Genomic DNA, 27,947 nt, shown 5'->3' on the forward strand with positions numbered 1-27,947 from the left:
AATTTGTAGAACATTTCGCTGAATTTATCAGCTGTTGAGTTCTCGGCAATAAAATCTAAGTGTGTACCAAGAAGGCTCATAGGGTATGCAATAACTTTAACAAATTCCTGGCAACTTAGAAATATATTTTCCATTTCGTAAAATATTGGAACCCAACGATTTGCAACTGTCACGACCACTGTTGCCAACTATACACACAGTTATATTAAATCACCGAATTCGTCTCTTTTTCACCGACTTTTCAACAGCTGAGCGCTCGGTAAAACGTTCGGTAATATAAACCACTACCGATCGATCAGTAATCAAATTTTTGTTGCTCTCTGTCATCATTACCGACCTAATTTGTGAAAACGGCAAATGCAACTAGTTGCCAAAACCACCGATCAAATCTGTAAGTTGTGTAAGACAATACCGAAAGATCTGTGACATTTGTTATTTGTTCACTTTTAATTATTTAAGTAAACCAGAAATATGATGTAACATTGTTTTGATAAAACAATATTTTTATTCAAATATTATTAAAAATTTTACCTATGGAAAATAAAAAAAAAATAAAAAATCGACGCTCGCCGCATCAAATTTGTTAGGGTGAAAACAAAGATGACTAGAACAAGATACCTGACTCTTACAGAATTCATTGGACATGATTGTCGCTGCGCGTGAGCAAAAGTCGAACTAATTTATACACTGTTAATTTGATGTAGACTTGACGTCAAAATCAACTGACGACAAGGCCAGGACATGACTACTGAAAGGTGAAATATTTTTTTTTATTATCCATGTGGACGACTATAGGGTGCTGCCATCTTAAAAATGATAATAATGTGTACGAATGTTTAGTTCTCAAACATGAAACTTTCCAGAAGAATCAAGTATCGGCGCATCATTTAAAATTAAGCGTACTATTAGAACTTCCTGATAACCGCTATCAGCACACTCTACAGTCAAGTTTTTTACTCTTGCCGAGGTTAATAAAGTTAATAATTAACGATAAAGCTTCTACAAATATTTCCACCAAAAACCAAACGCAAAATTCCTAGGTTGATATGGCAATCATAATAATAACAATAAAACCGCTCTAGAAGCAGTTGGAAATCGTCTCATATTCTATTGGCAGATGGCATTACTTTTTTAAGAGCGACATCAAGTCATTGCGCTCTGCTACTAGAAACAATAGATTCAATTTAACTTATCATTGCTTGACAGCAACTAGATTAGCTTAAGTTAATTGTGCTATTTACACAAACCATAACGGAAGTATCATCTACACTACTTTAAATTACAATCAACCAGGGGCATTTTCTGTGATATATGAAGACACTCGAGAATTATAAACGCGACTCCCATGTTACCTGGCTGGCGACATATCAAACTTAAAGTTTTGGTAGAACGAGACCTGAAAATAAATATAACCCCTCAATATAAACCCCACTCTGACGAGCTGACCAAACTGCTACACCTTTTTCATATACAATCTTGAACAGCTAAACGATCGATGACGGACTATGCACGGTAAATCGGTTTTGCTCATAGTGTCAATTTTATGAGAATTTAAGTCATCAGATGGCAGCACTAACCATCGGAAAGTGGTCGTGTTCAAAATGTATGAAAAATCTGGAAGTTAGGTATCTTGTTCTAGTTATCTTTGGTGAAAATCAATTAACCTTCATGCCAGTTGTGCTCATAGTTTCAAAGCTGAAGATCTTTCGGATGTGTCCATTAACAAGGCGGTGTAAACTATTTACGTAGCATGCAACAGATGCTCGGAAGTAGAGGCAAATTATGTGATGGTTTGATGCCTAAAATATTTGTGGGGACTTACTTCCTCCCTTTTGAGCTATCGTTTGTCAGTGGCTGCGCACAGTGGGACGCGCTGACTTAAAATAGTCAACACTCCCCCCAAGTACGCTGGCTGCTTAACCAGTTTACTAGTCTCCGCGTAACACGTCTAGCACGGCCAACTTAGCTACAGGTCGCTCGTAGATCCCGGTTGATGTTCTCACCGTTGCTTATCTGGGTTGACCGTCTCGTCCAGGCTGGGTGCAGATGATTTTGCCCTTCGGCCAACAATTTCGGGGTGGTTTCGGATCGACTATTATCACCACGTCATCTTTTTGGATAGGCTTTGTGTTAGTGAACCATTTGGTTCTACGTGTTATTTCGGGCAAGTAGTCGCTCATCCACCGTTTCCAAAAGCAATTTGCTTGGACTTGCGATAACCGCCAGGATTGGCGCAGTACTGCTCCACTATCATCGACGGTGCTCAATGGCTTCGTCCCGTTAGATGACCCAAGCAGAAAGTGGTTGGGCGTTAAGGCGGGAGCTGAATCATCATCAGTTGGCACATGTGTCAACGGACGGGAGTTAATGATATTTTCTATCTCAGCGAACAGATTTCGCAGAACCTCATCGGACAATTTTCGCAGTGACAATATCGCCATAAGATTTTTCTTGACGCTTCCAATAAAGCGTTCCCAGCAGCCACCCATGTGGGGAGAGGAAAGCGGTAGGAACTGCCAGCTGGTCTCTGAATCTTCGAATTCTTTAATCAGTTCATTCTGGCGAACCAGATGTTCTGCTTCGTCGAGATCCCTGTTTGCTCCTACAAAATTAGTGCCGCGATCACTGTAGAAAGATTGTGTTTTACCTCTACGACAAATGAAGTTGCGGATTGCCATAACGCATGAGTCAGTATTAAGGGAGTGAACCACCTCAATGTGGATTGCTCGAACTGTGAGGCAAGTAGCAAGCATCGTTTTTCAACCCGACGGCCGACGACGACTTCGTATGGTCCAAAAAAATCAACTCCGACATGTGAAAACGGGCGTGTGAATGCATCTAGTCGTGCGGCTGGCAAATCGGCCATGATTGGCACTCGCGGCATTGCACGGTCGTTTCTGCATCGTTGGCAGTTGTTTCTCACCTTTGCGTAGGCCATACGGATTTTCGGAATACTGTATATCTGACGTATCTCGTTTATCACGGTCTCATGATTTTGATGATGGTATTTTTCGTGGTAGTGTGTGATGATTAATGTAGTGATGTAGTGGTCACGGGGAAGTAGCATAGGGTGTTTAGAGTCTTCGTTTGCATAATGACAAGCAGATATGCGTCCCCGCATCCTCATGATCCCATTGGGGTCCAACCATGGAGATTTTTGGTGAAGTTCACTCGTTTTAGGAATCGGTGTTGCTAGTTGCTCCGCACTCTGTTGCGTTCTTTGAAGCAGCGTCACTTCATCTGGATACTTTTCCTGTTGAGCTAGACGTATGAGGTAGTATTCTGTGTGCAATAGCTCGAGTTTAGATGGAGGTCCAAGCATGATTGGTTTTTTCTGGCGCTTCAACATACAATTGATAGCAAACCGGCGAGCTAAAGCGACAACTTTGGTTAAACGTCCCCAACTCGAGAATTTACTGATGCAAAGTGCTTGCTCCGGTGTGACAAAATGAGAATTCACGCTTGGCCGAAGTTCTGACTCTGCATTGTGCCTATTTTTCAACACATTTAGTGCCTATTTTTCAACACATTTAGTGCCTATTTTTCAACACATTTAGTAGCATTCTCCGAATGCTTATGAAACTCGGGGCCATTGAACCATCTTGCTTGTGGGGTTAAATCTGGAAGCCGTTTCCACTTTGTGGCGTCATCCGCTACATTTAGGTTGCTGGGAACGTATCGCCATTCATTCATCTCCGTTGTGTCAAGAATTTCGCTGACACGGTAGGCAACATATTGCGAATATCGCCGGTGATCAGAATTAATCCAATATAATACATCTTGCGAATCCGACAAATACACCCGAGCAGAAATGCGGATTGTAATGGCTTCAAATACCGATTGGGATAACCTTGCTCTCACCAGCGCTGCGTGGAGTTCCAGCCTGGCGATGGACACAAATTTCAATGGAGCAACCTTTGTTTTTGCGGCTACTAAGCGGCACCATGCGTCGTCACCTTGAACGAAACGCAAATAGCATGCGGCAGCGATTCCGTTCTCGCCCGCGTCAACGAAAGTGTGAAGCTGAGCAGTGTCATACAAAGGGTTTGTTTGCTCTTGATAGCAGCGAGGGATACTGATATTTTCAACTTGTGGAAGAATTTGAATCCATGTTTTCCATTTCGCGAAAAGTACGTCATCGATTTGTTCGTCCCAATCGATACCGGAACGCCATACGTCTTGCAGCAAAATTTTGACATACATTAAAAATTGAGCAATGAGTCCAAGTGGGTCAAACATGGACATTAAAATCCGCAGCATGTCTCTTTTTGTTGGACATTGTTGTCCTTCTAGCAATGCTCGGCCATAGCGATTCCATCCTATTTTGTAGGTGAAGGTATCTTCGTTTGTGCAGCACCACATTCCGAGCACTTTTTCGGTGGCTAGTTCTGGCGATAGATCGAGGCTTTTCTTTACTGTTTGTTCTGTTTGTAGTTCACTCATAACACGTCTCGAGTTGCTGATCCAGTTACGGATCTCAAATCCACCGGCCGCATGTACTTGCTTAACTTGCTGTGCGAGCTGATTGCCTCCTGCTCCGTCGAAACACTCACCAACATATCATCGACGTAGTGGCGTTTTTGAATCACTCCGACAGCCGCTGGATATTTATCTCTAAAGCGTTCAGCATTTACGTTCTTAACGAATTGAGCACTGCAAGGGGAACAGCATGCTCCGAAGGACATCACCTGCAAAATGTACTCGGCTACTGTGCCGTCTTCATCGAACCACAAAAAGCGCTGGCACTGTTGGTCCTCGGCACGCATCAGCACCTGCAAAAACATCTCTCGCACGTCTCCGGTTAAAGCAATTCGACCTTCACGAAATTGAATCAGTATCGCAAACAAGTCACAAAGTTGATCTGGACCTTTCAAAAGGAATGAGTTAAGTGTAACTCCATGAGAAGCAGCAGCAGCGTCCCACACCATTCGGATTTTTCCAGGTTTGTTGACGTTAGTAACTGGAAAAATCGGTAAATACCACACCCGACAAAAGGTCTCTTCCAGCTCTTCCTCGGAGAATTCTTGCATATCCCTTCACGATTAAATCATTGACTTTTTGGTTTAGGGCTTTGGAAAGTTCCTGGTCTTTATTCATTCGCTTTTTCAGGCATTGTAGTCGTCTGAGAGCCATGGGACGAGTGTCCGGCAGGCGAACGTTGTCGTAGCGCCAAAGAAGGCCGGTTTCGTATCTATTTCCTTTAAGTACAGTGCGGGTAGTGAGCAAAGATTGAGCTCGTTCTTCCTCGGAGGACAAAATGATCCTGTTGCGATAGCAACGGACAGACAGATTTTTTTCCGGTTTTAAACTCGTTTTTATTGTACAGGAACAGAGTTGTAAATCCCTTCGGGGAACATAATGAAAATGCAATCATTATTGCTTATGTACGTAACAGTTTTTTTATCTTTACCATTTAGTTAGCAAATTATATCTTTTTACTCACGTTTAGTCTCCTTCTGTTGTTTATCCGTACTATAACAACCTGTATTAGAACAGCCCGTACTTTTAGAAATTCGTACTAACTATAACGGAGTAATCCTGTAATCGTGACATTTAGGTTAAGCGATTTTAATTTAATTAAACTTTTACCTTTTACCAGACTTTTAGCTTATAAGAAAACCCGTACTAATAGTTTAAGTTAGATGTAGGTATAATAACAATGAATTATTAAATGTAAGTATAATTTTAAATGTAATCTAATTCCAGTAGTATAAGAACTTCTTCTGAACCTCGTTTATCAGTAACTTAAGCGAGCTCACTCTGACAACTTTTTACCTTTTTCTCCACTTCCTTTCATCTGTCAATGCACTCGTAGACAGTTGAGCATCCAGGGTTGTTCATCGGCCGTCGGCGGCTCAAGATTGTACAGATGGAGGTGCATCACATCCCACAGGGTTGTGACACTCCCCCTCGGTATGCCACTGGGTTTCATGTGGTTTACCTTCCTTTGCACTGACGTCTGAAACTGCGATCTTGGTCGCTGGTCTCTCGAGGAGTCCTCTGGTTGTTTGCACAGTCACGCGGCGAACTTGTCCGTCCTTAGCCTTGACTGCCTCCACCACACGTCCTCGTGGCCAGTAGTTCCGCGGGAGATTGCTGTCAGCGATTAGCACCAAGTCGCCCTCAGCAATGGGTTTCACGGGCTGGAACCATCGAGTCCTACGAGTTAGAGTCGGCAGGTATTCATCAACCCATTTCTTCCAGAACGTATCAGCATACAGCTGGGCCATCCTCCACGAGTGCTTCAATACAATTGGTCTGTCATCGAAAGCGATCGGGGGCTTACTCCCATTCGAAGACCCTAACAAAAAATGGTTTGGTGTTAGGGGGGGTTCGTTGTCATTATCAAGTGGTATGTCAGTGAGTGGTCTGGAGTTTAGAATCATTTCGATCTCCATGAGCATGGATCGCAAAATTTCATCTGAAGGTAGGCGAGGGGGGTCAAACTCGTTCAATATTTTTTTGACGGACTGGACTAAACGTTCCCAACAGCCTCCAAAGTGCGGAGCGGATGGGGGATTAAACGTCCACTCAGTGGCAGGACCGACAAACTCGGTCTTGAGTTTCTCCTCGTCGACCTGCCTCAAGGCTTCGCGCAGTTCTCGGGAAGCTCCTATGAAGTTTGTCCCGCGGTCGCTAACGATCTGTAGCGGCGGGCCCCTCCTGGCAACAAAATTACGCAGCGCTAGTATGCATGAATCTGTTGTCAACGAATGTGCGATTTCAAGGTGCACGCTTCTAGTTGTCATGCAGGTGAATAGGACTCCCCATCTCTTTTCAACGTGTCTGTTCACTAGCACTGACATCGGTCCAAAGTAGTCGATGCCAGTATACGAAAACGGTCGCTGGAAAGCTGTCAACCGGGAACGTGGTAAATTTCCCATTGCTGGGGGATCGGGTCTTGCACGTCGGATCTTGCAATGCTGACAATTTCTGCGGACTCGGTTGAACTCTGAACGGAGCCGAGGGATGTTGTACTTCATCCGGATCTGGTTCATTGCTGAGTGGTGGTTCTGATGACGGTACGCTACATGGTAGTCAGCGATCACCAAATCAGTCACATAGTGCTGTCTCGGTAGTATTATGGGATTTTTTGTGGCTTCGTCCACCCACTCGCAGGCTTCGATACGCCCTCGCATCCGTAGGACACCGTGTTCATCAAGTGTAGGACTCAACTTGTACAGTGAACTCGTTTTGGGCAACGTATGTTTCCATGGCGACTTCGTCGAGATACTGCTGCGGATTAACTGAATTTCATCGGCGTAAGTTTGCCGTTGAATAAATCGATAAATTGTATTTTCTGCGAGTTTTAGCTCCTCCTGCGTAAGAGCGCCAAGCTCCATGGCGGTACCTTTCCTTTTCTTGCGAACATTTATGATGAAGCGGTGGCAGTATCCAATTGATCTCAGGAGTCGCTTCCACTTCGAAAACCGTTTAAAGTTTATCGGAGATTCGGTAATTGTGTGATGGAGAATACTGGGTCGGATCTCTTCTAAGGTCGTACCATGATCTGTATTATGGCCTGGCCATTTGTTTTCTGGCCCCCACAAGAAGTCTGGCCCTTGAAACCAACGACTATTTGGCGAAAGATCTGGCACTCTTTGCCATTTTGTACCTTCATCTGCCACGTTTGCTTTAGTAGGCAACCATCTCCACTCGTGCACCTCTGCGGTGTCGAGCATCTCGCTGACCCTGAAGGCCACGAATTGGCTGTAGCGTCGATGATCTGACCGTAACCAGCATATAATACGCGGGAGTCGGTCCAGAAGACGCGGCGTATGATTTTAGTTCGGTGTGCTTTGGCAATATACTCGGCGAGTCGAGTTCCGATCACTGCACCCTGCAGCTCGAGACGCGGTATCGAAAGAAACTTCAAAGGAGCTACACGCGTTTTCGATCCAATCAGCGCACATTCTACCTTCCCTTCTTCTTCGAATCTGAAATAGGAGACTGCAGCCATTCCATTCTCGCTCGCATCACAAAACGTATGTAGTTCGACGTGATTAGACAGTTCAGCAGATGTCCTAGATCGATAGCAACGAGGAAGCTTGACTTGGCGCACGTTCGGCAGTGCTTCGATCCACGTCAACCACTTTTCGGCCAGTCTTCCACTGATTGTCTGATCCCATGTGCAACCCGAACGCCAGATTTCCTGAAGCAGAATCTTTAAGTAGATAAGAAAGTTACCGATGATACCCATGGGGTCATACACCGCCATCAATGTTCTTAGAACTTCACGCTTCGTAGGCATTCTGACGCCGGACAGCAGTTCCATATTTTGTTTCGGCGACAGCTTGAAGGTGAATGTGTCACTTGCAATATCCCACCACATTCCGAGTACCTTTTCCATTGACGTTTCCGCACAGAAGCTCATGTTCTTCTCCATGGTATGATTTTCACGCAAGCTATCGATCACGACACTGGAATTGGACAGCCAGTTGCGTATCTCGAAACCTCCTTGAGAATGAATTAACCGTACTTCCCTGGCTAACTTCACAGCTTCCTCCACAGTCTCAACGCTCGCCAACATGTCGTCGACATAGTGTTCATACTTGATACACTCGACCGCTCTTTGATACTGCTCCTCGAATCTGTCCGCGTTATGGTTTTTAACATAGTGGGCACTACTCGGCGAACAAGCTGCGCCGAACGTCATGACTGTTACTACGTACACGTCTGGCTCATCGTCCGGCTTTCCGCTAGCCCACAGGATCATTTGACTTCGCTGGTCTTGCTCCTTCATCCGAACTTGGACGAACATCTCCCGGATGTCTCCTACTACGGCTACACGGAACTCACGGAGCTTGTATAAAACAGCAAGGAGTGATACCAGTTGATCAGGTCCCGTAAGGAGGAACGAGTTTAGCGAAACTCCGTTAATCTTTGCCGCTGCATCGAACACTATTCTCAGCTTCCCGGGTTTGTTCGGGTTAGTGACCGGAAATATTGGTAGGTACCAGTCCTTGGGACGCCTCTCCACCTTCTCCGCCTCGGAGAGCCGCCGAATGTAGCCTTTACTCTCGTATTCAGACATCTTCGCACGCATTGTTGCGGCTAGCTCAGGTTCTCGCTTCATTCGTTTTTGCAGACAAGCCCAGCGTTTCAAAGCCATTCCCTTGTTGTCGGGTAGGTTTATTCGATCGTAACGCCACAGAAGACCTGTCTCGTAGCAGTTTCCAATCAGTCGTGTTTCGGAAGATAGGATTTTTATTGCTCGCTCTTCATCCTTCGAAGCTATCAGTTTAGGTGTTCCGGAGATCCCCATGGACTCGATCGAGAAGAACTCTTTCAAGGCAGTATTAAGATCCTTTTCCTCCTCCTTCATACACGGGCATATGTGAAAACTATGGTACCCATTATGACCAGAATCTTTCCGACTGAGTTCCATTGGGCATAGACCGTATACTATCCAGCCAAGGCGGGTTTTAGACGCCATCGGTTCATTTCTACCACCTTCTACACTTTTCAGGGCAGAGCCTAGACGACAGTTGTTCATTCCTATTAGGATTCGTGGGGACACATTCTCATAGAATTCCAGGGGCAGCCCTTTTAGGTAGCTGAACTTGGCGACCATCTGCGATACTGATACCGACTGCTTCGGGAGAGAAAGATCCTGAACCGTATGGACTTCCGGGAGCTCAAAAACCTCGCTGGTGTCCTTTATTCCTGAGATCTTCAATGCCAACACTACCGAGTTGTTTTCACGACGTTGGTGACCACCTGTCCAGTCGAGGCATAGTGGATACGAAGTTCCTTTAAGACCTAGTTCTCTCAACAAACCGTGCTCCATTAAGGTTGCCGATGACCCATCATCAAGGAAGGCGAAGGTTTTCACTTGCTTTCCCTTGCCATATATAGTCACGGGAACGTACCGGAACAAGACCTTCTTCGTTGCCTTCGAATGCGTGTTACAGCTCTGCGTTGATGTACCCTCAGTCGACTTCTCTGATTCGGACGTTACTGTCTTACTATATCGCTTGTCGTCGTGAAGCAATTTTCTGTGCATAAATGTGCACCCATTCCTCCCGCATGGCGTTTTGACTTGGCAGGCACCGAAATGCTTCCGTAGACACTTCCTACACAGCTTCTGTTCCTTGACAAAGGTCCAACGGGACCCGACGTCCATGTTGAGAAACTTTTGGCACTTCTCTGGACCGCTACAGTCGTTCAAACATACATTGCACCCTTTTACAGCTCTCTGCAGACGATCCCTTGCATTTGCTTCGGTGATGGGGTTGCTCTCGGAGTGAACATTAATATAATCCTCCTTTCTGCCACGTCTTTCTGGTTTCGGAACACTCATTGATGGCATTGTGACTGCACTTGCCGCCTCAACCAATTCTCCCAACCAATCCCCGAGTTCTAAGAGCGTAACTCTGGGTAGATGTTGTCGATGAAAGGCCCAATTCAACCGAATAGATAGTGGCAGTTTTTCGGTTAATTCTTGGAGCAAAACCACGTTGCACATGTACTCGTCGAGACCTGAAGCCGCGATGGTTGCGCAGACATTTTGCACTGCCACTCCAAAATCTATCAGTGTGTGCAATTTCTCTGCCCTCGGCGCTGGCATCTCCCGTATCTTATTCACCAGAGTGTAAACAATAATCTCCGGTCTCCCGAAAAGAGTTTTCAGTGTCGAAATTATTCCCGGTAAATTGGCAGGTGAAGAAGGCGGCAACGCACCAGTTCCAACGCCTTTCCCTTCAAACTTCGTTGGAGTCGCAGCAAGTTTTCTGTAGTATGAAATATTTGAGTTGCATATTGCAAACAGATGTGGCATAGCAACCTTCAATTCTATCGTTGAGGTCTCGCAGCGTGAGCAATAACGCTTGGGTTCAATTGCCTATGTTAGAACCACCAACGATGCAAGTTCACAGGCTCAGCCTCGACCGTACTCAAATTACAGCATTTCCATATTTTACGACGGGTTGACAACCGTCATAAAATTCAAGTACACATGCCTGTTACCAGGTACCTCCAATTCTCTCTCTTTCTTGAGAGACACTCTCGTCTCTCTATTTTCCAATTATGTATTTTGACTAGCATTAAGTTCGATTTAGTGATATTGAAATAAACTCATGTATTCGTAACCAGTACTTGATGGCGTAAAGTCCTCATTCAGAAACAAGTCCCTAAGTTGGGGTTAATCATCATCCACAGTCTAACTGGGTAATAACCACATGGCTGACCGTAACTCGGAACAAGAGACCTGTAATTATTGCAGTAACTCAATTGATTTGATCTGAGTGGTAAATTGAATTTACCAATAGTGCTAGTGCCTGTGTAAAAACCAGTCAAGTTATCAACTGTGCAAGATAAAATGGGCAACTCCAAGTCAAAAGACACCGAAATTAACGGAGACCCTCAAGTGCAAGTACTGAATCAATTACAAGTACACGAAGAACTACATAGCAGCCACGATACAAAACTCAACATAATCCTGGCTTTGTTAATAGTGCAGTTTGCCGTTATGGTGTATAAGCTCTTCAGGGAGCACACAAAAAAGCAGGCTTTGAAAGCAGCCAAAAGCATGGCTTCAATCAATCACGTATGAAGCTCTTCTAGTGATTTGAACAATCAATGGTAAATCTGACTTTTAAGTGACTTTCATGTTAGGGAACAGTGCAAAAAAAATGTGAAGAAAAAAGCAAACACATAATACAACAAAAAACGGAACAGCGAGGAACAACACGATCGACAGCAGAGCGAGCGACAGCAGCAGAGCACAACGAACCCGTAGGAACGGTTACCAGCGAGCGGCGATTTCCAACGACGACATGCAGATGACGATTTCAAATCGTAAGTTACCGTAAATGGAGATTTTTTTTAATTAGATGGATTTTGAAGTTGATAACATAAGAGCTCAAAACGGAATAAGAGAACTAACTCGAATACTTAATAATCTAAAAAAAGCCCCCTATAGGAATTTTAAAAAAGATATTATATTCTAGGGAACTTTTTAAAAATATAGAAAAAACGCTAATTAAAATCGAAAGTGTAACTCTTCCGGACACTTTAAACTTCTATATAAAATCATCCAGACAAACTTTTCTTGAAATTAAAGATCTAATTGAGGCAAAATTACCTTTTGCGAAAAATAGCCATTCATTTAAATCAATAGTGTTGGCAGTTCTATTTTGCATAAAAGTGAGTAGAGCTAGCAGAAAAATAATAATAATGCCGTCAGTAGATATAAAACTGGGCACCGCATTGGTTAATACCTATGACGGTTCACCAGCGCAATTAAATGCATTTATCGACGCGGTCACATTATTTGCTGACACCGTCGAGGCAGAGTTTGAGGCCGCAACAGCTGCACAAAAAGTAACAGCGCAAAACACAGTGGTCCGTTTTATTAAAACGAGGCTTACCGGTGTAGCGCGACAAGCGATTGGAGAACTAAATGAGCTCCAACAAATACTCAACGCTATAAAACTTCGATGTGCCTCAAAAGCAACATCAGATGCAATTCTGGCCAAACTAAAAATAACAAAACAGAATTCAACCTCCGAACAATTTTGCGACGCGGTTGAAAAATTAACAAACGATCTGAGATCTACCTACCTCACTGAAGGAATCCCTCCAGACACAGCCGAAAAGATGGCTACGAAACGAGGAGTGGAAACATTAATAAATGGTATAAAAAACCAAGATACAAAGTTAATCCTGAAAGCAGGAAACTTTGAAAAAATCAATGATGCAGTTCAAAAACTGCAAGAAAATGACTCTTCAGAGTCATTGCAACAAAAACATATTTTCCATGCAACACAGAGAGGTCATGGAAGACACAGATACCAACGTGGTCAGAGCGGACGAGGATATGGTCCTCGAGGTAGAAACACATATAATAATAGTGGACGCTATAACAATAACCGCAATTTTAATCAGTACAATAATAACGGTTACAGAACTGGTAACAACAATAATTGGCGTGGTAGAGGTAACCAGCAATCCTACTATCGAAATCAGGGAGCTGGACAGCAAATTTATTACGCAAATCAGAACCAGGGAAACGTCCAGATCCCCCAACAGCAACAACAAATTGGGGGAATACTTCCGAACCAACAAATACAGCAACAAAATCAACCTGTGCGTCTAGCCCAAATAGTGCAGCGCCAGTAAAACCAACGAAACAATTCTTTGCAATTAATTCAACCTGTAGTAATTTTGTGGTCCTGAAGCTAGATTTTCTCGACTCAGAATGCACTTTACTAGTGGATTCTGGTGCTGAAATATCTATTTTCAAAACAAACAGAATTAATCCAGCAACATTTGTTGACACCAATGACCAATGTTCTGTTTCAGGAATAAATGACTATGCAGTACCTACTTTAGGTACCGCACTTACCTACATTACTTTTCAAAATCAAAATAAAATTGGTCATAAATTTCATCTAGTTGACCATCCTTTACCGATCCCTACCGACGGAATACTCGGTAGAGACTTTTTATGCAAGTACCATTGTACTATTGATTATGATACCTGGATTCTGACAGGTAGAAATAAATCTGAAAACTTTGAATTTCCCATTCATGACAGCATCGAGGGCAACATTTTTATCCCACCTCGTTGCGAAGTGTTTAGACAGGTCAATATTGGAAGCACGACTAGTACATATTTAGTAAAATCTAACGAAATTAAACCAGGAGTATTCGTCGCAAACTCTTTAGTAAATTCAAAAAATTCAATTTTAAAATTCTTAAATACTACCGACAAAATGGTAGCTATTAGCAGAAATTTTCAAAATCATTTGACCGATATCGAGAACTACGACGTTTATACTTTCAATAAGCATAATGAAAATGTAGAAAAACGACAAGAACAATTGATCTCGGAATTACAACTGGATCAAACACCGCGAGAACTAAATTCAAAAGTCATTGAATTATGTAAGGGGTATGACGATATATTCGCCCTAAAGACTGATAACTTAACGAGTAACAATTTTTATAAACAGGGAATCGAGCTCATTGACAACTCGCCTGTTTACATTAAAAATTATAGACTTCCTGAAGTTCATCGGGAAGAAATTAAAATCCAAGTTGACAAAATGTTGAAGGAAGATATCATACAACCATCGTTATCCCCTTACAACTCACCCATTCTAGTTGTTCCCAAGAAGTCTGCGACAAATGACAAAAAATGGCGTCTTGTCGTAGATTTCAGACAATTGAATAAAAAGATTCTAGGGGATAAATTTCCTCTCCCTAGAATCGATGATATTTTAGATCAACTAGGTAGAGCTAAATATTTCTCTACTCTAGATTTGATGTCCGGATTTCATCAAATAGAAAATGATGATAATTCGAAGAAATATACAGCCTTCTCCACTGATTCAGGCCATTACGAGTTTAAAAGACTTCCATTTGGTCTGAATATATCTCCTAACAGTTTCCAAAGGATGATGACCATAGCATTGAGTGGTCTCCCTGCGGACTGTGCGTTTTTATACATCGATGACATAATTGTCATTGGATGTTCCGTTACACATCACTTACAAAATTTAAAGCTTGTTTTCGATAAACTTCGCCAACGAAATCTGAAGCTAAACCCAGCGAAGTGTAACTTCTTTTGCTCTGATGTGACCTATCTTGGTCACCATATTTCCAATGAGGGGATACAACCCGATAAATCTAAATTTTCAGCAATCAAAGACTTCCCAGTTCCTCAGAACGCAGACGACGTAAGAAGATTCGTCGCCTTTTGTAATTATTATAGGCGTTTTATACCCTATTTTGCAGAAATAGTACATCCTCTAAACAATTTATTAAGAAAAAATGTAAAATTCGAATGGTCAGAAGATTGTGGAAATTCTTTTGAAATTTTAAAACACAAATTAATTTCTCCACAAATTTTGAAATTTCCTGACTTCAGAAAACCTTTTATTTTAAGCACGGATGCATCCCAAATAGCTTGTGGCGCAGTGCTTACTCAACAATATGACGACATTTACTTGCCAGTGGCATTTGCAAGTAAATCCTTTACTAAGGGTGAACGCAATAAGTCCACCATAGAACAGGAGTTGATTGCAATCCACTGGGCAATCACCTATTTTCGACCATACCTGTATGGAAGACGGTTTACAGTGAAAACTGATCACCGCCCATTGGTATACCTTTTTACGATGAAAAATCCTTCCTCTAGATTGACTAGAATTCGAGTGGATTTGGAAGAGTTTGATTTCAGCATTGAACACGTCGAAGGAAAGCTAAATATCGGCGCCGACGCACTTTCACGTGTAATTGTTGACTCAGATGAACTAAAATCTATCTCTGTTTTACCAATACAGACAAGGTCTATGACAAGAAGTAAAGCCAATAACGAAACTGAAATTCGAAACCCTGAGACTGATCACCCTAGGGCATACGACTCGGTGAATAATATTGACGCTTTTAATCTCCCGAAACTAGTTTTGAAAATAAATGAAACCACACCAACTTTGACAATGGATATATATGATAAAAAAATGAAAAAGAATCTTGCTCAAGCGCAACTTTCTGAAAATAAGTGCAAGGAAATACAAGATGTCAAAGAAATAATTGACATAATTAATGTGATGGCCACACATTTAAATATAAAAAGATTAGCAATTGCAAGAAACAGTGTTATTTTTTCGAAAATCAACTCTGAAAATTTTAAAGCGCTATATAATAAATCACTAAATGAAGTAGACCTAGTAGTCTACACACCAGCACAAATTATAACAAACAAAACTGACATCGACAAAATAATTCTTGAAAGTCACACGTCTCCTCTAGGTGGACATGTTGGAACCACAAGATTATTAAATAAACTACGAACGACATATTACTGGAAAAACATGCGAAAAACTATCAATCAGTTCGTTAAAAACTGCATTGATTGTAAAAGAAATAAACACACGATACATACGAGGGAAAAATTTATTGAAACAACTACTCCCAGTAAAGCATTCAACCTTGTATCTATTGATACAATAGGTCCTATGACAAAAACCATAAATGGGAATAGATACGCCTTGACGTTACAATGTGATCTCACAAAGTACGTTATTGCCGTACCTATACCCGATAAGCAAGCACAAACTCTTGCGAAAGCATTCGTAGATCATTTTATACTTATATTCGGATGCCCAATTTTGATAAAAACAGATTTAGGAACGGAATACAAGAACGAACTGTTCCAAAATATATGTCTATTACTTTCAATTAATCACAATTTTTCTACAGCCTACCACCCGCAAACAATAGGTGGCTTAGAACGCAATCATCGATGCCTTAATGAATATTTACGACAATTTATTAGTGAGCAACAAGATGATTGGGATTCTTGGCCTAAATACTATACTTTCTGCTATAATACTACTCCCAACACTGAGCATAATTACACACCATATGAATTGGTCTTTGGAAATTTGGCAAATTATCCTCAAAGATTAGCAAATCCCGAGAAAATAGATCCAATTCATAATTACGATAGTTATTATACCGAACTTAATTACAGACTACAATACGCAGCAAGTAAGGCTAGAGAATTATTAATAAAATCCAAACAAAAAAGAATTACAAAACAATCAGCAACAGCAAAACCTACAGATATCTCAATCGGAGAAAAAATACTACTAAAATCTGAAAATAATAGAAAACTAGATATGGTATACAATGGCCCACACGAGGTAATATCAATTAATCACCCAAATATAACAATAAAAAATTGTATCACAAACGGACAAAAAACAGTACATAAGAACCGAATAATTAAACTATAACGTAACATTGAAAACGATATCAAACCATTATTATATAACTAGATTTAAAATTTGAAGGTATTTGGTAACATTTTATGATTTAAAAATGATTTCCCTACGCTCATCATTTTTCATAAAAGGGGAAGATGTAGTATGAAATATTTGAGTTGCATATTGCAAACAGATGTGGCATAGCAACCTTCAATTCTATCGTTGAGGTCTCGCAGCGTGAGCAATAACGCTTGGGTTCAATTGCCTATGTTAGAACCACCAACGATGCAAGTTCACAGGCTCAGCCTCGACCGTACTCAAATTACAGCATTTCCATATTTCACGACGGGTTGACAACCGTCATAAAATTCAAGTACACATGCCTGTTACCAGGTACCTCCAATTCTCTCTCTTTCTTGAGAGACACTCTCGTCTCTCTATTTTCCAATTATGTATTTTGACTAGCATTAAGTTCGATTTAGTGATATTGAAATAAACTCATGTATTCGTAACCAGTACTTGATGGCGTAAAGTCCTCATTCAGAAACAAGTCCCTAAGTTGGGGTTAATCATCATCCACAGTCTAACTGGGTAATAACCACATTTCTTCATCGCTATATCCGCAAATCCTTGTCGAATTTTCGTAACTCGCTATGAAAAGCGGCCACTCTTCTGGGTTCCCTGAAAACATGGGTAGTTCCTTATTAACAGCCTGTCGCGCAGAGATCTGGTTTTGACTCAACGAAACATATCCGGGAAAGTCACTAGCTCTCGGCTGAAACCCTGTCGCCAAGGGATTCAGTCCAGTACTTCCGCTAGCCGAGCCTCCATCAGCATGTGCTTGCCGAAGAAGAAGTCGATTTCGCTCTTCCAAATGCTTCCTTTCCAGTGCCTGCATTTCTTACAGCATTTTCATTTCATTCACTATAACCTTATTCTCCTGGGGAACATCCTGTTCGTTGATTCGCGGCAACGGAATACCAGTCAAACTCGCCGTCGGTCCTATTCCGTTTGACCCGGTTAACTGGTGTTGTCTTTCCACCTGTTCTAGTACTCGCCGCTCCGAATCTCTCAGCTCTTGTTCATATTAAGCCCTTTGATCCTTAAGCTCGTTCGTCCGCAGTACGTCTTTTTCCTTAAGAATTCGCTCAAACCTTTTCTGCATCGCCGCTAATTGCGTCCGTAAATATTCTTCCAGCTTCGAATCCGTTGGTTGGCCAGTTCCCGGCTTTGGTATCGTTCCAGTATTGCTGTTAGGGGTTGATGTACCAGATGGATGTTGCTTCGCTGCTTCAACACATTTCAGACAGCACCACTCCCGATCCTGTACACTCGAATCCTCGCTAACACACGCGAAATGATACCACTGATCGCACGAATCACACGCTACCATACGGTCATTATCCGGTTTCCGACATATTTCGCAACTAACACCCGGCAGTGGCTTGGGTGATGCCGCTCGCCCATCACTTTTCTTTGACATACCGAATGACTTGAACCCCCGATCGTAAACGGATTCACAAAGTGTTGCGATAGCAACGGACAGACAGATTTTTTTCCGGTTTTAAACTCGTTTTTATTGTACAGGAACAGAGTTGTAAATCCCTTCGGGGAACATAATGAAAATACAATCATTATTGCTTATGTACGTAACAGTTTTTTTTATCTTTACCATTTAGTTAGCAAATTATATCTTTTTACTCACGTTTAGTCTCCTTCTGTTGTTCATCCGTACTATAACAACCTGTATTAGAACAGCCCGTACTTTTAGAAATTCGTACTAACTATAACGGAGTAATCCTGTAATCGTGACATTTAGGTTAAGCGATTTTAATTTAATTAAACTTTTACCTTTTACCAGACTTTTAGCTTATAAGAAAACCCGTACTAATAGTTTAGGTTAGATGTAGGTATAATAACAATGAATTATTAGATGTAAGTATAATTTTAAATGTAATCTAATTCCAGTAGTATAAGAACTTCTTCTGAACCTCGTTTATCAGTAACTTAAGCGAGCTCACTCTGACAACTTTTTACCTTTTTCTCCACTTCCTTTCATCTGTCAATGCACTCGTAGACAGTTGAGCATCCAGGGTTGTTCATCGGCCGTCGGCGGCTCAAGATTGTACAGATGGAGGTGCATCACATCCCACAGGGTTGTGACAGATCCTTTTCGGCTGTGCAACCCCCAAGCTTTCGATTGCGAAGTATTGCTTTACGGTTTTATGCAAGTCTTCGTCCGTTGGTGAATCACAAGCACAAACATGAAAAACCGAATGTGTAAGGTTAGTGTAGGATCCTGTCACCCGTAAAGTATATGGCTCTTTCGGAATATCACTCCTAATTTAGATAAATCACGGTTTTCTTAAGCGCTTTTATTAGCCTCCATTAATCACGGCAGATGCATTTCAACTCCCAACCTTCCTCACCGAAAACCTGGTCCTTCGTCGTCTCTCTCGAATGCATTCTCTTTTCCTGACGAAGGGGTCTACTACTCTACAATCCCTCTCCTCGTCTACAATAAAAATAAGAGTTACACTAATTATTAAAATGTAAAGAAAAAATAATTAATATCCAAAGATATAATAATACGTATACCATTAATGATGACGGTAAAAATGGCCAATATGGTATTGTTCGAATGAGTTGAATGTTCTTATTTTTGCAGTAAAGGGCAAACTCGCTACCTGAGAAGGGCGGACCGTTGTCACAACGGATTGTTTCAGGGTACGTTCGGTCGTAGAATAGCCGTTCGAGGGCCTCGATAGTCTGGGGGGCTTTCTTCTCGCGCATTTCAACCACTTTCAAAAATCGACTGTAGTAGTCTACAATAACTAAGAATGATGCACATTCTTTCGCAGAGAAGAAATCGATAGCAATATCTTGCCATGGTCGATCCGGGATTTTTGTTCTAATCATTGGCTCCGGTGGTGATTGCTTGCTGACCGCTGTGCATCCTATGCAGCTTTGGATTTTATCTGCAACATCTCGATCCATGCAAGGCCACCACACCCTTTCTCTTAGAATTCTACGCATGGTAACAGCTCCTGGATGTCCACGATGTGCAATGTCTAAGCTTCGGGGTCTCAGTTTAACTGGCATTACAATTCTGTCGTTCCGCACTAGTACTCCATCGATGACCCCCAAGTCATTGCAAAAGGCTTGATATCTGTAGAGGCTCGTTGGCCATTTTCCAGAGCCAAGTGCTTTTATGACAGCACTAAGGGTCTCATCGATCTCCGTTTCTTTTCGTATTTCATACAAAGTAATCGCAGAAGGTCCTTCACTAACAGCAAGCAAAAAATGCTGAGAGTTTTCGTCAAATGAGGAGCTAGAATCTGTGCACAGTCTTGACAAAATGTCAGATATATTTTTGGGTCCGGGTACGTTCTTTCATCTTGAATGTGTACGGTTGTAAGCGAAGTGCCCATGCTTCAGCACGGGAACACGCACGTTTGCCGTCCCGATGCTTTCCTTCGAAGATGTACTTCAACGTTTTGTGGTCTGTGTAGATGGTAAAACGAAGGCCAAAAAGGTAAAAATAGAATTTTTCGACCGCCCACACCACCGCTAGGGCCTCTCTCTGCGTCTGTGGATAGATCCTCTCGGCCGAAGTTAGCCCTTTGGAAGCAAAACTTATTATTCTTGCTGTATTCGACGAATCCTTTTGAACCAACACGGCTCCCAGTCCAACAGGTGATGCGTCAACGTACAGCTCGATAACGTCTTTTGGGTCGAAGAAACCCAGCCTACGGACATTTCTTGTAAGTTCATTTCTCAAATTGTCGAACGCTATCTCTTGTTCAGTGGAAAACGAGTTAACATCCCCTCTTATGTACTGCCGCAAAGCTTCTGTTCGAGTTGACAAGTTCGGAATAAAGTGGCCGACGAAATTTATGAGACCCAAGAAGCTTCGAACCTCTTCCTTTGTCTCAGGCTTACGCAAGTTTTTGATCGCCGATACCTTTTCCTCCGAAGGACTAATCCCCAATGAACTGACTTTGAAACCCAAAATTTCAAGCTCCGCCTTTCCGATTAAACATTTTGCTGTGTTCAACATCACGTTGTTGTCGTTCAGTACCGCCGTAACTTCGGCCAGACGAGTATCATGTTCCGATTTAGTTGTCCCTGCAACTATGATGTCATCTATATATACTATGACTCCTTCGATTCCTGCGAGCATCTCTGTCATCAGACGTTGAAAAATTTCGGGCGCGCAGTTAATGCCGAACATTAACCTTTTGAACCTCATCAATCCCCTTGCAGTCATAAATGTAGTGATACTGCGAGAGTCAGGATGAAGTTCTACGTGGTGAAAGGCGGATGTGATATCCAGCCGAGTTAACATCGTACAACCCCTGAGTTTATTTAAGAATGTATCTATCACAGGTAGCGGATAATGCTCACGTTGGATAGCTTCGTTGGGACGTCGCATATCAATACAGTCGAATGTCGTCTTGCCCCTTTGGGACTACAATAATGGGCGAAATCCATTCTGGTGGACCAACTGCTGCTTCTATTATATCAGTACGCAGCATTTCCTGGATCTTGGCATCTACCAACTTCTCCATTGGAACTGGGATCCTGACATAAGAAATCTTTTCCGGCGGTATATTCCGGTTGATCGAAAGTTTCACCTGGATTTTGGGGAACTTAGGAAATGCTTTAACCACATCTATTTGCATAACATCTAGGCCAACTTTTAGAACTTTTAGCTCTTCTGCTGTTCTCTTGCTTAGCAGGCATTTGCTCGCGCCATCCACCACAAAGAATTCGGCAAACGTTTCAGGCTTCGACGGATTAATCGAAATTCGAGCCTCGAAAATTACCAGAACACGTAGTGGTTCATGACTAGCGTAAGCCATGAAGCTTTTATCGTTTTGCAATCTTCTATTGAAAATGCGTACACCAGCTTTGCGTATTGTTTTCCAGACGTCCTCAGTGACTGTGTTGATTGTTGATCCAGAATCGATAAGGAATTTAACGGGAAACGTATCGAGCAAGCAAGTAATCACGCCATTGTTAGTTTGATGACATTCGACCTATTGAGGAGATCATTTACTTTTATTGGCTTTATTAAATAAGCTCATATTGACATATAACAAGATCCTACAAGCCCTCAAGTTGTTTGAGTACAGTATAAAATTTATTCAAAAATCAAGAAATTAAAGGAAAAGAAAAAAAAACTATTCTACCTTTGCGATATCCTTCGGCCCGGGACGACGCGGCAGCCCTTCTTCCCACTCTTGTTCTTCATAGAGCGTGTTGGTTTCTTCAGTTTCTCGTTTCAGATCATTTCGATTCCTTGGTCTATGTTTCAATCCTTCTCTGCACTTGCGCGTGAAGTGACCTACACGTCCGCATGAATTGCATCTAGCTTTACGAGCATAGCAGTTATCGGAGTTGCTTAGGTGTTCGAAAGATCCACATCGTGTACATTCTAGATTTCTTCGGTTGAAGCCATCATTGCGATAGCAACGGACAGACAGATTTTTTTCCGGTTTTAAACTCGTTTTTATTGTACAGGAACAGAGTTGTAAATCCCTTCGGGGAACATAATGAAAATACAATCATTATTGCTTATGTACGTAACAGTTTTTTTTATCTTTACCATTTAGTTAGCAAATTATATCTTTTTACTCACGTTTAGTCTCCTTCTGTTGTTCATCCGTACTATTACAACCTGTATTAGAACAGCCCGTACTTTTAGAAATTCGTACTAACTATAACGGAGTAATCCTGTAATCGTGACATTTAGGTTAAGCGATTTTAATTTAATTAAACTTTTACCTTTTACCAGACTTTTAGCTTATAAGAAAACCCGTACTAATAGTTTAGGTTAGATGTAGGTATAATAACAATGAATTATTAGATGTAAGTATAATTTTAAATGTAATCTAATTCCAGTAGTATAAGAACTTCTTCTGAACCTCGTTTATCAGTAACTTAAGCGAGCTCACTCTGACAACTTTTTACCTTTTTCTCCACTTCCTTTCATCTGTCAATGCACTCGTAGACAGTTGAGCATCCAGGGTTGTTCATCGGCCGTCGGCGGCTCAAGATTGTACAGATGGAGGTGCATCACATCCCACAGGGTTGTGACAGATCCTTTTCGGCTGTGCAACCCCCAAGCTTTCGATTGCGAAGTATTGCTTTACGGTTTTATGCAAGTCTTCGTCCGTTGGTGAATCACAAGCACAAACATGAAAAACCGAATGTGTAAGGTTAGTGTAGGATCCTGTCACCCGTAAAGTATATGGCTCTTTCGGAATATCACTCCTAATTTAGATAAATCACGGTTTTCTTAAGCGCTTTTATTAGCCTCCATTAATCACGGCAGATGCATTTCAACTCCCAACCTTTCTCACCGAAAACCTGGTCCTTCGTCGTCTCTCTCGAATGCATTCTCTTTTCCTGACGAAGGGGTCTACTACTCTACAATCCCTCTCCTCGTCTACAATAAAAATAAGAGTTACACTAATTATTAAAATGTAAAGAAAAAATAATTAATATCCAAAGATATAATAATACGTATACCATTAATGATGACGGTAAAAATGGCCAATATGGTATTGTTCGAATGAGTTGAATGTTCTTATTTTTGCAGTAATGGGCAAACTCGCTACCTGAGAAGGGCGGACCGTTGTCACAACGGATTGTTTCAGGGTACGTTCGGTCGTAGAATAGCCGTTCGAGGGCCTCGATAGTCTGGGGGGCTTTCTTCTCGCGCATTTCAACCACTTTCAAAAATCGACTGTAGTAGTCTACAATAACTAAGAATGATGCACATTCTTTCGCAGAGAAGAAATCGATAGCAATATCTTGCCATGGTCGATCCGGGATTTTTGTTCTAATCATTGGCTCCGGTGGTGATTGCTTGCTGACCGCTGTGCATCCTATGCAGCTTTGGATTTTATCTGCAACATCTCGATCCATGCAAGGCCACCACACCCTTTCTCTTAGAATTCTACGCATGGTAACAGCTCCTGGATGTCCACGATGTGCAATGTCTAAGCTTCGGGGTCTCAGTTTAACTGGCATTACAATTCTGTCGTTCCGCACTAGTACTCCATCGATGACCCCCAAGTCATTGCAAAAGGCTTGATATCTGTAGAGGCTCGTTGGCCATTTTCCAGAGCCAAGTGCTTTTATGACAGCACTGAGGGTCTCATCGATCTCCGTTTCTTTTCGTATTTCATACAAAGTAATCGCAGAAGGTCCTTCACTAACAGCAAGCAAAAAATGCTGAGAGTTTTCGTCAAATGAGGAGCTAGAATCTGTGCACAGTCTTGACAAAATGTCAGATATATTTTTGGGTCCGGGTACGTTCTTTCATCTTGAATGTGTACGGTTGTAAGCGAAGTGCCCATGCTTCAGCACGGGAACACGCACGTTTGCCGTCCCGATGCTTTCCTTCGAAGATGTACTTCAACGTTTTGTGGTCTGTGTAGATGGTAAAACGAAGGCCAAAAAGGTAAAAATAGAATTTTTCGACCGCCCACACCACCGCTAGGGCCTCTCTCTGCGTCTGTGGATAGATCCTCTCGGCCGAAGTTAGCCCTTTGGAAGCAAAACTTATTATTCTTGCTGTATTCGACGAATCCTTTTGAACCAACACGGCTCCCAGTCCAACAGGTGATGCGTCAACGTACAGCTCGATAACGTCCTTTGGGTCGAAGAAACCCAGCCTACGGACATTTCTTGTAAGTTCATTTCTCAAATTGTCGAACGCTATCTCTTGTTCAGTGGAAAACGAGTTAACATCCCCTCTTATGTACTGCCGCAAAGCTTCTGTTCGAGTTGACAAGTTCGGAATAAAGTGGCCGACGAAATTTATGAGACCCAAGAAGCTTCGAACCTCTTCCTTTGTCTCAGGCTTACGCAAGTTTTTGATCGCCGATACCTTTTCCTCCGAAGGACTAATCCCCAATGAACTGACTTTGAAACCCAAAATTTCAAGCTCCGCCTTTCCGATTAAACATTTTGCTGTGTTCAACATCACGTTGTTGTCGTTCAGTACCGCCGTAACTTCGGCCAGACGAGTATCATGTTCCGATTTAGTTGTCCCTGCAACTATGATGTCATCTATATATACTATGACTCCTTCGATTCCTGCGAGCATCTCTGTCATCAGACGTTGAAAAATTTCGGGCGCGCAGTTAATGCCGAACATTAACCTTTTGAACCTCATCAATCCCCTTGCAGTCATAAATGTAGTGATACTGCGAGAGTCAGGATGAAGTTCTACGTGGTGAAAGGCGGATGTGATATCCAGCCGAGTTAACATCGTACAACCCCTGAGTTTATTTAAGAATGTATCTATCACAGGTAGCGGATAATGCTCACGTTGGATAGCTTCGTTGGGACGTCGCATATCAATACAGTCGAATGTCGTCTTGCCCCTTTGGGACTACAATCATGGGCGAAATCCATTCTGGTGGACCAACTGCTGCTTCTATTATATCAGTACGCAGCATTTCCTGGATCTTGGCATCTACCAACTTCTCCATTGGAACTGGGATCCTGACATAAGAAATCTTTTCCGGCGGTATATTCCGGTTGATCGAAAGTTTCACCTGGATTTTGGGGAACTTAGGAAATGCTTTAACCACATCTATTTGCATAACATCTAGGCCAACTTTTAGAACTTTTAGCTCTTCTGCTGTTCTCTTGCTTAGCAGGCATTTGCTCGCGCCATCCACCACAAAGAATTCGGCAAACGTTTCAGGCTTCGACGGATTAATCGAAATTCGAGCCTCGAAAATTACCAGAACACGTAGTGGTTCATGACTAGCGTAAGCCATGAAGCTTTTATCGTTTTGCAATCTTCTATTGAAAATGCGTACACCAGCTTTGCGTATTGTTTTCCAGACGTCCTCAGTGACTGTGTTGATTGTTGATCCAGAATCGATAAGGAATTTAACGGGAAACGTATCGAGCAAGCAAGTAATCACGCCATTGTTAGTTTGATGACATTCGACCTATTGAGGAGATCATTTACTTTTATTGGCTTTATTAAATAAGCTCATATTGACATATAACAAGATCCTACAAGCCCTCAAGTTGTTTGAGTACAGTATAAAATTTATTCAAAAATCAAGAAATTAAAGGAAAAGAAAAAAAAACTATTCTACCTTTGCGATATCCTTCGGCCCGGGACGACGCGGCAGCTCTTCTTCCCACTCTTGTTCTTCATAGAGCGCGTTGGTTTCTTCAGTTTCTCGTTTCAGATCATTTCGATTCCTTGGTCTATGTTTCAATCCTTCTCTGCACTTGCGCGTGAAGTGACCTACACGTCCGCATGAATTGCATCTAGCTTTACGAGCATAGCAGTTATCAGAGTTGCTTAGGTGTTCGAAAGATCCACATCGTGTACATTCTAGATTTCTTCGGTTGAAGCCATCATTAGATCCTCGAGTAAATTTGCCTTGATACTGTTTGAACCGGGGTGCCGATCGCTTATTTTGCCTGACTTGCGTGTTAGTCCATTGTTGTTTTACAGCGTTGACGGTGTTAACCCCAGCCCCAAGATCGCATTTGAATGTATTCGACTTTTCTTTTTGCTCCATTAAAACTTCACGGTTGATTGCATAATTCATCAGTTATATAAATCCATAACGTTCTCCAGACCTTTGTCTCTCACCTTTTCATCCTTTGCTCCCATGGTAACCTGTTGCAGTATTTCCTTTTCTTCTCGATCCATGAAATCGCAGCGGGCGGCCTGGCTGCGCAATTTGAGTATGAACTGATTAAATGATTCATCCTGTGACTGGCGAAGCGTTCGAAAAATTTCCAACTCCACGCGATCGTTCCTCTTACCGATAAAGAACTTGTTTAATCTTTTAACGGCATTATCGAATTCCGGTTCCTCATGTGGCATGAGAGGAATTTGTACTGGCTCCAGATAGATTTCTTCTGGTACTGGTCTTAAATTGTAAAAGATCCGTTGGAGTCCTCTCCCGCCCAAAGCCAACATCATCACCAGCTTCTCATGTTGCGAATGTACACCTTTCATCTCCACTACAAGCTCAAACGAGCGGAACCATTCCTCCCACTCTCTTCGTAATCCTTGCGTATCAACCAAAGCATTGAACGGGTCTAATGGGAAACCTTTACTGCTAACGTTCATCCTGTGAAAGAATAACACAATAAATTCTTTGGAAAATTAAGTTTTCACAAGCCAACATCATTTCGTTTATTGAATAAAGTAATATGATTTGCAAGATGTGCAAAATGCCTCTTTTTCACACAACAGAATCGGCTTCCACAGCGGTGAAAAAAAAAACGATAAACTTAGACCCAATATCGGTTCAATTTACGTATGCACTGCGAAACACCAGGTAAATTTGTGGCAGAAATGTTCTATGCGTAACTCAATATCTTCGGCTATTTCGACGTTTTGTTTTTTTTTCTTGCTCTATAGTCAACATACCGTTATGTGACTGGTCTAGCATGGAGCGCTTCCAATTACATTCGGACTCGCTTTTGATGGATTGTTCATCTTCGAAGGATATTTTGTCTCTTTTAATTTGCAAATATGCTGTTTTGACTAAACTAGCACGAAGCGCTTCGAAAGTCCGGACTTGCTTTTGATAGTTTGTTTATGCGTGTATGGGTCATGACTAAAATTCGAACTCGTTTCGACGGTTTGTATGTGTTGTGCGCTTCGACTTTCGGTCTCGCATTACTTTCACAGTAAATCGTAGAATTGGTTCGGGTGTTTTCTATTGTTTTTTTTGGATGTTAACTCGTTTCGACGGTTTGTATGTGTTGTGCGCTTCGACTTTCGGTCCCGCATTACTTTCACAGTACATCGTAGAATTGGTTCGGGTGTTTTCTATTTTTTTTTTTGCCAAAATGCTTTTGCAACGATGAGTGCGCTTCGAGTTTTCGGTCTCGCATCTCTTTCGCTCACTAGCTATGGAATCCCAAACTGGTTCTCATTTGTCTGCGGTCATGAACAGAATTTAGCGACTAACGCGCTTCTTATATTGGTGTCGCATTCGAACACTTATGCCCAAGTCTACCACTGTTTCTCATAGGGCCGTCTCGCTTCAACAAATTCCCATGCTCGATTTTAGGTGAAAAGCCGCCATTTTCACAAGCCAGAAATAAAAACTCATGAAATGTACCTTTTGTTTTATTTTTTTATGATCCTGTCTACAGCTCCGAATTGTAGGATCCTGTTACCCGTAAAGTATATGGCTCTTTCGGAATATGATCGTCACT

At 42.0% G+C, this 27,947-nt stretch overlaps 3 protein-coding genes and 1 long non-coding RNA gene across 4 annotated transcripts; all 4 read right to left on the reverse strand.

The window, feature by feature from the left end:
* Nucleotides 1–4,439: 4,439 nt before the first annotated feature.
* LOC129716853 (uncharacterized) lies at nucleotides 4,440–5,030 on the reverse strand. Its single transcript, XM_055666694.1, has one exon. It carries the CDS (start codon nucleotides 5,028–5,030, stop codon nucleotides 4,440–4,442), a length of 591 nt encoding a protein of 196 aa, XP_055522669.1.
* An 825-nt stretch (nucleotides 5,031–5,855) lies between these two features.
* On the reverse strand, nucleotides 5,856–7,343 carry LOC129716854 (uncharacterized). Its single transcript, XM_055666695.1, has one exon. The coding sequence runs from the start codon at nucleotides 7,341–7,343 to the stop codon at nucleotides 5,856–5,858; it is 1,488 nt and encodes a 495-aa protein (XP_055522670.1).
* A 149-nt stretch (nucleotides 7,344–7,492) lies between these two features.
* Nucleotides 7,493–10,780, reverse strand: LOC129716855 (uncharacterized). The gene has a single exon (XM_055666696.1). It carries the CDS (start codon nucleotides 10,778–10,780, stop codon nucleotides 7,493–7,495), a length of 3,288 nt encoding a protein of 1,095 aa, XP_055522671.1.
* A 4,626-nt stretch (nucleotides 10,781–15,406) lies between these two features.
* LOC129733872 (uncharacterized) lies at nucleotides 15,407–18,763 on the reverse strand. The gene is made up of 3 exons (XR_008729734.1): nucleotides 18,570–18,763; nucleotides 18,424–18,518; nucleotides 15,407–18,323 (listed from the first exon to the last, which is right to left on the reverse strand). It is a non-coding gene; the product is annotated as an uncharacterized LOC129733872 (long non-coding RNA).
* Between the last annotated feature and the right edge of the window lie 9,184 nt (nucleotides 18,764–27,947).

Source organism: Wyeomyia smithii, chromosome 1 (genome assembly GCF_029784165.1).
Source record: "Wyeomyia smithii strain HCP4-BCI-WySm-NY-G18 chromosome 1, ASM2978416v1, whole genome shotgun sequence".
In the NCBI taxonomy this organism is placed as follows: Eukaryota; Metazoa; Arthropoda; class Insecta; order Diptera; family Culicidae; genus Wyeomyia; species Wyeomyia smithii.

Bases quoted from the DNA above. Each gene is read 5' to 3' on its own strand.
- LOC129716853 (XM_055666694.1), bottom strand. From the start codon at position 5,030: ATGCAAGAATTCTCCGAGGAAGAGCTGGAAGAGACCTTTTGTCGGGTG.
- LOC129716854 (XM_055666695.1), bottom strand. From the start codon at position 7,343: ATGGAGCTTGGCGCTCTTACGCAGGAGGAGCTAAAACTCGCAGAAAAT.
- LOC129716855 (XM_055666696.1), bottom strand. From the start codon at position 10,780: ATGCCACATCTGTTTGCAATATGCAACTCAAATATTTCATACTACAGA.